The sequence below is a fragment of the Plecotus auritus genome (assembly GCF_963455305.1).
Source record: "Plecotus auritus genome assembly, chromosome: 6".
Classification (NCBI taxonomy): Eukaryota; Metazoa; Chordata; class Mammalia; order Chiroptera; family Vespertilionidae; genus Plecotus; species Plecotus auritus.
This window is the reverse complement of record NC_137773.1, coordinates 40,320,742-40,334,382: the sequence shown is the minus strand read 5'-3', so window position 1 is coordinate 40,334,382 and position 13,641 is coordinate 40,320,742. Positions and strand designations below refer to the sequence as shown.

The 13,641-nt window shown below is 40.7% G+C and overlaps 1 protein-coding gene across 5 annotated transcripts in view; it reads right to left on the bottom strand.

The window, feature by feature from the left end:
• The window catches only part of NSD1 (nuclear receptor binding SET domain protein 1), a 146,528-nt gene that overhangs the window by 4,740 nt on the left and 128,147 nt on the right, over positions 1-13,641 (bottom strand). For all 5 annotated transcript variants that reach the window (XM_080675638.1, XM_080675641.1, XM_080675640.1 and 2 more), the window contains 5 exons: positions 12,391-12,660; positions 10,742-10,858; positions 8,112-8,253; positions 2,874-2,980; positions 738-942 (listed from right to left, as the gene is read on the bottom strand). In XM_080675638.1, the coding sequence (XP_080531764.1) occupies positions 738-942; positions 2,874-2,980; positions 8,112-8,253; positions 10,742-10,858; positions 12,391-12,660 (841 nt within the window). The remainder of the gene's footprint in view (positions 1-737; positions 943-2,873; positions 2,981-8,111; positions 8,254-10,741; positions 10,859-12,390; positions 12,661-13,641) is intronic.

The window sequence follows — 13,641 nt, the reverse complement described above, 5'->3', positions numbered from 1 at the left end:
GTGGGTGGTGCACCAAGTGCTGCCAAAATAAAGTTTGATAGAGTTCAGAGAATCGCAACAACAGGAAGGGAGATTTGAAACTCACAAGAACATTGTAAACATCTTGACCACTCCCTTGTTTTGCTTTGTGTGATCGGATTATAAAATAAAGATTTGGCATATAGGCTGTGTCACTGTGTCCTCATCCAGCCAGAGTGACCCACCTGGCCCCAACTATATTCTCTTGTCTGTTTTCTTTAACATGTTAAGCGCCCAGCCTGTTTTGTCTTTTGGACAGAAAGTATAGTGTCAGCCACCGGTGACTCGGTGCTTAACATGTTAATCCTTACCGCCCCTCCTCTGGTTCACCACTGGCCGTGCTGGATGCGGTTCAGTCAGAAAACCTGGCTTTCAATCCAGCTCCTACATCTTTATGTTCTAATGAGACAAATCATCTCACCAAACTTGATTCTGAGTTTCCTTATCTACACCATGGGAAGGTGAAAAGGTCTCATCTTTATGGGTTGTTAGGAGGATAAAATAACATAACAGAAACATAAAATACTTGATATATAGCAAGTGAATTTCTGTTCCCTTCTCTATAAAAATAGGGTTCTAAGCCTTTGTAATGTACTCCAAGAGTAAGAACATGGACCCAAATCCCCTCAATACTTTGCATGGGATGCATAGGAAGGCCAGAGGGCTTTGAGAATTCTGGCTGAGAACAAGGAACACTCTTAACAGATTTTGGCACCAACCTGCTGGTCGCTTGGTTAGATTGAGACAGTCTGCATGGTAAACTTTTGGGCAGCCCGGCTTCTTACAGGAGACAAGCTGACCAGCATCCCCACAGCTGAAACACTCATCCTCTCGCTCCTTTGTGATTTCACCCTGGCTCCTGCGCTTCCCCTGTTGCTTCTTCTTGAATTTCTTTGACTTTTCTTCCGTGGCAATGGGTTGATTCTAGAGGTCAGATATTGAGCAGTCAGCATTCTGTCAACACATTAGTTGTATGATCTTGACCAGGTTAATTATTCTCTCTGAGTCTCAGTCTCTCCTCTGGGAAGAGACAGTCCTTACAGACTGTTGTAAAGGTAAGAGAAAATGCAGAAAAGGCACCTAACCCATCACAGTATTATAGTAAGGTACCCAATAAGTGGTTGTATTAATTAACTTTTGTACCAACTACCCCTGCTACCTGAATGAAATTAAAGAGATATGTTCTTTTTGTTGACACACAAGCTGATGTTAAAGGTCACCCCTTTCATAAGTTTTATTTTTACATTAATTTCATAACTAAGGAAGACTTCTTTGTGTGTTTGTGTGTGCATACACATTTCTTACTTTATTCAACAAACCTTCACTGAGCACTTAGTATGAGCGATGTGCTTGGAAGACACAAAAAATCTAGTTCATGGTCCTTGGCCTCAACAAGATATGCATTTTTATCTAAATCAAATTATGTCCGCTACTTAAGACAGATCCTAGCACAGCAGGTCTCCTCTGTGCTCCCATTCTTGGTCACCAAACCTGGTGGTTTTCATAAGCTTCTGCTCTTGAAATTCTCTTATTACTGATTCATGTGTGAAATGCTACCTAGATCTTACGGATGCAGAAACTATCATTCCCAATGCATGTAACATCATTAAATTCGGGTTAAACTCAGTTATATTTTAATTTATAGGCAAAAAGTCAACTGGGAACCTGAAAGAATAAGACCATTTAACCCAACCAACTAAACAAAATCCAACGTAATATAATAATAATTTTCCTTACTTAATAAAATAATTACTGGATCATCTTCACGTGTAACTGCTCAAACGGATTATTCTCTTTAGTTATGGGTTTCTATATTAATTTGAAATTTTCAGTTCTTAATATTGACTTCATAATCAAAAAACCATAATGGAAATACCCAAAAGTCACTGTATAATCTACTATGCATCAAAATTAAACATAAATTTTCAGTGTGCTGTTACTTATGGCGAGATATCTAGAAGTATCCAGATGTTCAACTATTATGGTCCACCCATTATATAAAAAATTTAACAGTCACTAACAATAATGATTGAGAAGACTATGGAACAGCAAGGAGAGTTTTTTATAATATTTAAGAAAAGTAGGATGCAGACTTATAGACAATTCTTAACAGTTATAGAATTATAATTCAGTTAAACAGCACATATAAAATACTAGGAACTCACAACAATGTTTATACTTTGTTACAATGATAAGATTAAGGATACTATGTTTATTGACAGTATTATATAATATTAGAGGCCCAGTGCACGAATTTGTGCACTGGTGGGGTCCCTCAGCCTGGCCGGCGATTGAGGCCTTTTGGGAGGTTGTCCGGCCGGCCCCCCCATGAGGGCCAATCAGCGCTGGTTGTGGGGAGGAGCCACAGGAGGTTGGCTGTGAGAGAGCACTGACCACCAGGGGGCAGCTCCTGCATTGAGCGTCTGCCCCCTGGTGGTTAGTGTGCATCTTAGCGACTAGTTGACCACTCGTTCTGGTTGTTCGGTTGTAATGGTCGCTTAGGCTTTTATATATATAGAAGATAAGTAGCTTATTAGGAAATATGAGTAAGATCAGCTGAGACCAATAAAAATGTGGCAAATAACCCACTTTAAGATTTCTATTTACAGGCTTCTTAGCTAAAAAGGTATCCCCAGTTAGAAGTCAGATTGTTTAAAACACTCCAACAGTACTCAAAAGATGCTCTGTGTCACCAAACTGATCATCAGAATGCTTACTTAGCAAATTGCCAGTGACCATAACAACTATTTTCTGTCATTATTTCAAAGAGACATCTTAAAATAAAGACTCAGCCGTGCCCTGGATAGGGTGGGAGGACCACACCACTATTCCCGATTCAAATGTTTAGAAGGTACCTTTGGCCTTACACCCAAAAAGCCGCTGCAGTTTGGGGCTCCACATTTGCAAACAGTCTTTCCATTCCCAAGACATTCTAGATTGTAGTTGAAGGTAAGTTCAGTGCCTGCATAAGAGACCATGAAAAGATTAATATCTATGGTATTAATTACATTATTTCTGCATTAGTAACAAAAAGTATGTTGACTTGTAAGAGAAATTATTAATTTTTGAAAGAATAAAAATCAGCCCAGCTGCCATGGCTCAGTAGTTGAGTGCAGACCTATGAACCAAGACGTCATGGTTTGATCCCTAGTCAGGCACATGCCTGGGTTGTGGGCTCAATCCCCAGTGGGGGTATGTGCAGCTGATCAATGATTCTCTCTTATCATTGATGTTTCTATGTCTCTCTCCCTCTCCTTTCCTCTCTGAAATCAATAAAAATACATTAAAAATTAATTACAAATCCCACTCTATTAATAAAATATTAAATTCTAATCCTGTAACATTATTTTTTTAAAAAAATTTTATTCATTTTTTTACAGAGTGGAAGAGAGAGGGATAGAGTTAGAAACATCAATGAGAGAGAAATATTGATCAGCTGCCTCTTGCACACCCCCACAACCAAGGTACATGCCCTTGACCGGAATCAAACCTGGGACCCTTCAGTCCACAGGCTGATGCTCTATCCACTGAGCCAAACCAGTTAGGGAAATCCTGTAACATTATTAATCACCTAATACAACTTAATAAGAGAAAAACTTAAATGGCTTAACAAGTAATATTTAAACCAACTTTTACTACAGAAGTGTTAATATCCCAAGTTGGTTTTTTAAATTTGTTTTCTAACCATTCAGATCCAAAATACTGGTATATTAATTCATTACGAAAAACAAACAGACAACAACTTCTAGTGATGTGCCAGGCATTAGGAATGCAGGTATGAAGAAAACCTGTTTGTGCCAAGGTGAGCACCTGGCAGCACTCAAGGGAGAGACATCTCAGTATAGAATAATATGAGAGAACTCTGGACCATAGACCTAAAGTTCTGGCTTTACATCCCACTTACACTATGATCTAAGTGATTTGAGCCCTGAGTATATCCGTTAAATGGAGAAATAGCAACCTCACACAGGCTTGTTGAGAAAATATGACATAATACCATAGCAATAATTTGTAAACTTTTAAAAAGAGATGTACAAATAGATTTTAAGGTAGGAAAAGTCTCCTTTCTGTTGTGCATGTCATCAAAACCAAGAACGCAAATAAAACACACTCAAACTCAAAACACATTAGTAAAGGCCTAACAAATAAATACAAGAATTTTATATACGTACTAGAGGCCCGGTGCACAAAATCCATGCACGGGGGGGTGGGGGGTGGGGGGTGGGTGTTGTCCCTCAGCCCAGCCTACACCCTCTCCAATCTGGGACCCCTCAAGGGATGTCCGACTGCCTGTTTAAGCCCAATCCCAGTGGAATTGGGCCTAAACGAGCAGTCGGACATCCCTCTCACAATCCAGGACTGCTGGCTCCCAACTGCTCTCCTGTCTGCCTTCCTGATTGCCCCTAACTGCTTCTGCCTGACAGCCTGATCACCCCCTAACCACTCCCCTGACAGCCTGATTGATGCCTAACTGCTCCCCTGCCAGCCTGTTTGCCCATAACTGCCCTCCCCTGCAGGCCTGGTCACTCCTAACTGCCCTCCCCTGCAGGCCTGGTCCCCCACAACTGCTCTCCCCTGCAGGCCTGGGTCCCCTCCAACTGCCCTCCCCTGCAGGCCTGGTCACCCCTAACTGCCCTCCCCTGCAGCCCTGGTCCCCCCCCAACTGCTCTCCCCTGCAGGCCTGGGTCCCCCCCAACTGCCCTTCCCTGCAGGCCTGGTCGCCCCAACTTCCCTCCTCTGCCGGCTTGGTCACCCCTAACTGCCCTCTCCTGCTGGCCTAATCGCCCACAACTGCCCTCCCTTGGAGACCTGGTCCCTCCCAACTGCCCTCCCCTGCTGGCCATCTTGTATCCACATGGGGGCAGGATCTTTGACCACATGGGGGCAGCCATCTTGTGTGTTGGAGTGATGGTCAATCTGCATATTACTCTTTTATTAGATAGGATAGAGGCCTGGTGCATGGGTGGGAGCCAGCTGGTTTGCCCTGAAGGATGTCCCGGATCAGGGTGGGGGTTCCTTTGGGGCGTGGGGCCACCTGGGTGAGGGGCCTGTGGTGGTTTGCAGGCTGGCCACGCCCCCTGGCAACTCAAGCGGAGGCCCTGGTATCTGCGGTTTATTTATCTTCTACAATTGAAACTTTGTAGCCTGGAGCGGAGCCAAGCCTTCTGCTTGCTCCGTGGTGGCAGCCATTTCTGTTGGGACTTATCTATCTTCTATAATTGAAACTTTGTAGCCTTAAGCGGAGGCCTGGGCCAGCCAGGGTGTGGGGAAAGCTTGGCTTCCTCCATCACCACAGGCAACCCTAGCTTCCTGCTCTTTCCAGCTCCGTGGCTGCCGCCATTTCTGTTGGGTTTATGTATCTTTATCATTGAAACTTTGTAGCCTTGAGTGGAGGCCTAGGCCGGCAAGTGCAGGCGGAAAGCTTGGCTTCCTCCATTGCCAGGGAAACCCATGCCTCCCTCCTGCTCTCTGGGGCGGTAGCCATCTTGGTTGGGTTTATTTGCATATTCACTCCTGATTGGCTGGTGGGCGTGGCTTGTGGGTGCAGCGAAGTGATGGTTAATTTGCATATTACTCTTTTATTAGATAGGATACCAAGAGGTTGTCTCTGGGCAGCGGTAATGGCTTAGATGACAATCATTCAGTCAAAACTGTCAAATCTTAAATTTCACATTGCAGAATGATTCATCTACCAGTGAGACTAATCAAAACAGTTTTCCATCTAATATTAGAAATAGATTATTTATTTGGTCAAGCACATTTTTAAGCAGCTAGCTTATATTTAAGGGTATAAAATGGTCTGAATACTAAAACCACTCATGGCCTGGTGAAAGGCGTACAAGGCAAGGAACCTGCAGGAACTGAGATTGACCAAGGTAACAGCAGAGTCATGTTTCTCCTCTCACACCCACTGCGAGTTTATTGGACTAAATAACGGATAATTCTATCACACTATTCTTATTAAACAATTTAAAAGTATATGACTCAATTTTCATAAATTTTATGTGCTTATAATGCAACTCAACGCTATACATAAGTATAAGATAGCAGGATATCTGAAATAATCTGCTGCTCATTCAGCATCTACTATGTAAACTTAAGTACATAAGGGGATAAATCAGAATGTATCAGTGCACACAAAGGAAAGACTTCGTAACATTCTATAAGAGTCCAACATACAATAATCCTTGAGAGGTCTGAACTCATTGGGGATGGTGAAGGGAGTATATATGACACATGTGGGAGGCAGAAAATAACAGGTATGTGAAAAGCTCAGGAAGTTGGAAGAGTAAGGAGAAGAATAGGCTGAAAAGTTCTGATTCCATTTGCCAAGGTTGCAGTTCCTACAGGAACTCTACATGGCACTCAGCACATTCTATCTCATTTTCCCATCACACCCATATAGACTGGAAGTCAAGTGAGGACAAGAAGGTCTATGAATTGCCACACATGCTACCTGAGCTGATACAGGAGAAGAGAGAAGAGAACATTTGTAGCTAGATATGGCAGAGGAAACCATCCCCATGGAGACTAAAGTTCTGAGTACAAATGTACTAGAGAAAGCAGTCAGGAAAGATATAAGAACTAAATCATATAACCCAGTAACATCTGAGTAATTAATACAGAGGAACCATACCCATCCTCCCCCATCCTGGGGTGGATAGAGATAAAAATTAAGAAAAGAATGAGAGAGGAGTGAAACCCAAGAATCCAAGTAACATAGGTATGATGCCACATACTTTATAGCACTTTTGCAAAGATTATATTAGGTAACATGCTTGGAACAGTGTCTGGCATCTGATAAATGGTAGTTGTTATTGTATTCACTTTATAATTCCTGTTACAAAGTAGCAATTTATCCAATTTATTCTGAATCCATCTATTCAAAAAACTTGATACCAGTCATCATTTTTAAAAACAGCATCACAGAGTAGAGCACAGTGCATCGTGACAATCAAGCTTTGTTACCTTCCTCAGTTAATACTTTAAGTGGTGTAACACAGGAAAAAAGAACTAGTGGCTGAATTTCTGAAATATGAAAATTGTCAAAACCTTTAAAATTCTGAAAAGTCAAAACAACTCCTAGGCAGTATATTTAAATTACAGAGAAAATATTTGTTTTTTTTGTTTGTTTGTTTTTTGGGGGGGAGGGGGGTGTCTGTGAAAGGGGTAGTAAGAAAGGAGCCATGGATTGCTGATGCTTTTCTAAGGCAGACCGATCTATAATAACTAGAGGACCAATGCACGAAGATTCGTGCAAGAATGGGCCTTCCTTCCCCTGGCTGCTGGCACCACCTTCGCTCCAGATCGGAGCGCCTTTCTGCCTTCCCACACTGCCCAGAGGCCACCCGGCGCCTGTGTATGCAAATTAACCCACCATCTTCGTTGGGTTAATTTGCATACTCACTCCTGATTGGCTGGTAGGGGTCGCAAAGGTACAGTCAATTTGCATCTATCCCTTTTATTAATGTAGATAAAAGCATAATATGATAATTAGACCAGATGACCTGGATGAAGCTGGGGCTGCGAGAGAAGCCCAGGTCCTGGGTGCCTGCCAATGGCCAGAGGGAAGCCCAGGTTTTCATATAAAAGGTCTGGAAATTTATCCCTTTAAAATCATCCATACACAAAGCTTGAAGACAGTGTGTAAAATGAAATGAGTCAGTCACAAAAAAAGAACAAATCCTATATAATTCCCCTTATATGAGGTTCTTAGAGCAGTCAAATCCAGAGACAGAAAGGAATTGGTGGTTGCCAGGGGCTAGGGGAGGGGATAATAGGGAGTTAGTGTTTAATGGGTACAGAGTTTCACTTGGAGAAAATGACGAGTTATGAAGATGGATGGTGGTGATGGTTGTACATGTCAATGGATTTAATGCCACTTAAAAATGATAAATTTCATGTTATGTACATTTTATCACAACCCCACCACCAACAACGAAAAAATCCATGTCAATTACCACCTGGCAAGTCTTTTATATATATCCTCAGGAGTTTTCAAACCTCATTTTAGATCATAGGACACATGGGATTTTAAGACGATAAAATCTGAAATTCTGTTCTTAGCTCCATAATTCTTAGGTGATTCTTACCTGCTTTAATGTCACTCAGGGCAAAAAGGCCAACACGGGTATCTCCATTCACAGACCACTTCTGTGTTTCACAGTTGGGCTGGCAGCAGTGATTCATGAACCGAGCATAGTTTCCTTTGGGACCAGCATCAATGATCCGATCCTAGAATTCCAACGGATACTGTTCATCACTTTCTGAAAATTTTAACATACTAGAGGTTCCTATGCATAGTTTGAGTCTCCCAGAAGAGTGATTCTTTTTTAAAAAAAAATACATATATTTTTATTGATTTCAGACAGGGACAGGGAGAAATAGTAACATCAATGATGAAAGAGAATCAATGATTAGCTGCCTCCTGCATGCCCCCTACTGGGGATTGAGCCCACAACCTAGGCATGTGCCCTTGACTGGAATCCAACCCGGAACCCTTCAGTTTGCAGGCTGATGCTCTATCCACTAAGCTAAACCGGCTAGGGCAGCATCGCATTCCTTTTTATGGCTGAATAATATTCCAATGTATGGATAGACCACACGGTTTTGTCTTCTTTTTCATTTTTAGTCTTTAGAGCACACTGTTTATCAGTTGATGCCCATCAGTTCATGGATATTTGGGTTGCTCCCATTTTGGGACTGTCATGAACAATGTTGCTATGAATGAACATTCATGTACAAATTTTTGTGAGGACATATGTTTCATTTCTCTTGGATATATGTGTAGGAGTGGAACTGCTGGGTTATATGTGAACTTTTTGATAAACTTTTTGAAGAATGTTACCAAAGTGACTGCATTTTATATTCCCACTAGCAATGTCTGAGAATTTCAATTTCTCCACATATCCACCAATATATTATTATTTGTCTTTATTCATTCATTTACCTATCTATATGTTTTCATTAATTTTTAGGGAGAGAAAAAGGAAGAGAGATAGAAACATAGAAACATAGATGAGAAAAATCATCCAACAGCTGCCTCCTGCATGCCCCCTACTGGGGATTGAGCCAGAAACTCGTGCATGTGCCCTGACTGGGACTCAAACCATTGACCTCTTGGTTCATGGGTCAACACTCAACCACTGAGGTCAGATGGAATGGAGAGCTGCCAGGTACACCCTGTCCTCTCTGGTCAGGGTGGTGTGGAGGTGAGAAGGGGGTAACTCGCTGCTTTAGTCCAGTGAGTCAGCCAGGAGCCTGTGGGGAAGCTCAGAGCTCGCACCAGCAGGGCATCCTTCTAACGTCTGCTCAGGTCCCTGTTCTTCCCACCGTGGTCAGCATCACTGCTGTCACGTGGAAGAAAAAGAAAAATTTAAAAACAAAACACTCAACCACTGAGCCATACCAGCAGGGGTTGCCTTTTTTATATGGTTATTTCAGTGGGTGTGAAATGGTATCTCAATGTGGTTTTAATTTGTATTTCTCTAATGAATAATGATGCTGAGCACCTTTTCTTGTGTTTATTGGCCATTTGTAAATCTTTGGAGAAATGTCAATTCAGATTCTTTTTTTGTTGTTAATTCTCACCAGAGGATATTTTCCCACTGATTCTTTGTTTTTTTAAATATATTTTTATTGATTTTAGAGAGGAAGGGAGAGACAGAGATAGAAAGAAACATCAATGATGAGAGAATCATTGATTGACTGCCTCCTGCATGCCCCCCCACTGGGTATGGAGCCTGCAACCCAGGCATGTGCTCTGACTGGGAATCAAACCCTGACCTCCTGGTTCCACGGGTTGACACTTACCCACTGAGCCATGCTGGTCGTCAGAAGAGTGATTCTTAAAGTATACTTGTTGGATCAGCACTAGCATAACAATCTGGGAATTTGCAGAAACTATGAGGTGGGGGCCCAGCAATCTGTGCTATAGTAAGCCTGTTAGGTGATTCTGATAATATGCTGAAGTTTGAGGACCTAAAAGAAGAAGCTTGCCCCATCCACTAAATTAGGTAGTCCATCAGAAATCACCTAAGGAGACTTTAATACCAATACTGAGACCCATTTCAAACAAAGAGGAAACACCTGGAGGTGAGGATCTCACAAACCATAAGGATACAACTTGATAAAAAATGAAATGTTCACGAAGTTTCACACCAGGAAAGAATCCTATGTGGAAGAAAGGGGTTGCAGGGGAGAGGGGCTAGTAGAACCTAACATTCAGGTACAAAGAGGAAGCTGAGATACACATAAAATAAATACATTATAATGCTAGCATTAGGAATAGTTCCAAATATAATTCTAGGTACCAATGAAATGAAACTCATCAGAAAATTCCTATAATTGAAAAGCTGACTTGGACTCATAAGCTGAGTTCTACTGTCAATTTACATGGCCTCAATGCACTAATTAAATGGCAACAAAGAAGTTTCTTAATCTGTAAAATAAAATAATTATTTAACCTTTCTGGCTTCAGGTTTTAATTCTATAGGAAACATACTAACAGATATAGTCCCCAACTTACACTGCATATCTAAAAAAATAGGTAAAAGCAGTATTGCCTTTGGCCATGGATGTATAGCCAGAAATGAGCAAGCTTACCTACTTTAGAACCCTGATCAACCCTGAACATGGGGGAAAGACACTATTTTAGGTAGTGTATGACATGCCTACAAACACTATGGCTGAGACAACACTAATTTCACAATCCATTACTTACTTTGTCTAGGGTGAGCATATAGAAATTAGTGATATCGTGTTCTTGGGCGTAACGGATTCGAGCTCTGCATTCTTCTTCATCTATTAGCTCACCCACATACTCATTCACAAATTCACCCTAGAACAAGAAAGAGCTCTTGACTTAATGGCAAAAAACACAACTGTATTTACAAGTACACTTTACTTTTATTTTTTATTGATCCTCACCTGAGGATGTTTTCCATTGTGTGTGTGTGTGTTTTTTTTTGTTTGTTTGTTTTTTGAGAGAGTGGAAGGGACGGGGAGAGAGAGAGACCCTTTGGTGTGTGGGCCGAAGCTCTAACCACTGAACGCATGGGCCAGGGTCAAGTACACCTTACTTTAAAAAAAAAAAATAATGAAATTAATAGATTCATTATTCTCCAAAGCAATTCATATGTATGTAACTAGTCACTTAACAAAGGTTTATTCAAGAAACTAACAAATACGATGCTTCAACTATCTGATATTAAAAACCACCTCCCCACTCCTACCTCTGCCATTTGGAGAAAGAGGAAAACAATGGACACTAAAGTTCAACCAAAATGGAAGTAAACTAAAGCTTCTTTATAACAGTGAAATAGACAATTGATCCCCCTTTACCTGCCCAAATACTTTAGTTTCAGTTTCCCTAATACAGGCAGGTTCTTTTTTCTTGGAACATGCCCTGCTGCCCTTCCCCATTTCATACCACTGTTCCACTGACTTAATCACTACAGTCATACTGGCTCTCACTCATGCTGTCTCCTCCATATACAATGCTTTAACACTCAGCTGACTAAGCCAATAAGTACTTATTTTCTAAGTCTCAACTTAAAATATTTTCAAAGACAAACAAGTTTCAGGACCTTTGCCACATGCCTCCAGAAACCTTTCTGCTTCTACCCTGGGTGACGATTTCTGCAATGTCTCTCCCCCTCTGGAATGTAAACTTTATGAAAGCCTTGAACATGTCTCCTTTGTGGATCACTGCATCCTCAGCACATGTCTTAGCAAATGACTAAACAGGTCAACTTGGATTCATTTCCTTTCTTAGAGACAAATTCAGTGAAATTCTTTAGAAAGTGTAGTCACAATAAGGTTTATTTTATTAAAATGTCAAATAAGATTTATTCTACACAAAAACTACACAATATTGTCTATTTATTAGAAACTTGCTGGTCCTTCCAAGTTTGAAGATATTACTTCATTTTCATTAGAAAAGGTGCAATCATCTTTTCCTTTGTGATCTATAACCCAAACCTATTTTCCCTCAGTAAAAAAATACACTTAACTTTATTAGTAAGTGATCTACACATCTAAATGATGTGCTTACTATCCTCTCTTAACTTACAGGTGATAAGATTTTCAGAAAGAAAAAAAGCAAATAAGGCCATAATATCTCTGAATTTCCCTTGTTTTTTCATCCTCACACACAATGAACATGATCAATACTAAGGATGTTACAGATAAGGAGAACACCTATTCTTAAGCCTCTAACCTCTAGAAGGATACATTTTGCAAGAATAACAAGGTTTATCCCTACACTATGTTATTTTCCTCTATGATCAATTTTTTCATAGTCATCAAGAAGAATTAATCATATTAAGCAGTTAATGAGAAAAAAATTGGAAATTAAGACGTTTTCTTCACCTTTTTAATATCTGTTTTTGTTCGAAGACCCCAGCCCCTCTGTAATGTGCGAAAAATTTCCACATCTGGGTACTGGCGCTTAGTAAAGCACTGGTTTTGGCAGCGTCCTCCGGCAGGACATACTGTGGGATGGCACTCATAGAGCAGCATGCGGTTGATGCACTCAGAGTCTATGCCACAGGGGTTATCATCAGTAGCTTTACAGTTGCAACGCGGAATTTCAGACAAGTCTGCAGTGAAGATCTGTACCCGGCCAATAGGACGGTTCACCTGGAAAAGAAACACATACTATACATAGTATATCAGACAAGTCAACACAAGACAATTCGGGACCTATAAAAGGGAGGTTTATTTTCCTTAAAGTTACATGTCACATTTTATATGATTTTGAAGCATCAAGGTTTAGCAGCATTATCCACAACAGCTAAAATGTGGAAGCAAACCAAGTGTCCATTTACAGATGAATGGCTAAGCAGAATGTGGTACAAATAATGGATTATTATTCAGCCTAAAAAGGAAGAAAATTCTAAAACACGCTACAACATGGATGAACCTGGAAGATATTATGTTACATGAAGCAAGCCAGTCACAAAAAGACAAATACTGTATGACTCCACTTAAATAATGTACTTTGAGAATCAAAATTAGAGACAAAAAGAAGTGGCTGCCAAGGGCCAAGAAGAGAGAATGAGAGTTATTGTTTAATGGGTATAGAGTTTCAGTTTTACAAGATAAAAAATGTTTTGGAGATGAATGCTGGCAATAAGTACAAATATTATGAATGCATTTGTTGAACTCTTAAATATGGTTAAGATAGTAAATTCTGTTACCTGTAGTTTACCATAATAAAAAATTTGGAGGAAATAAAGATTCAGGCGGTTTGACAAAAAATAAAGCCTTATGTAACATACAAAATATGAACCCCACAAAATTTTTAAGTCATTAAAAAAAATATGTTTTTAGCCCTAACTGGTTTGGCTCGGTGGACAGAGCATCCACCTATGGACTGAAGGGTCAATGGCACATGCCCAGGTTGTGGGCTCAGTCCCCAGTGGGGGCATGCAAGAGGCAGCCAATCGATGATTCTCTCATCATTGATGTTTTGATTCTCCCTCTCCCTTCCTCTCTGAAATAAAAAAAATATATAATGAAAAAATTTAGCCCTGTCCGGTTTGGCTCAGTGGATAGAGTGTCGGCCTGCGGACTGAAGGGTCCCAGGTTCGATTCCAGTCAAGGGCATGTACCTTGGTT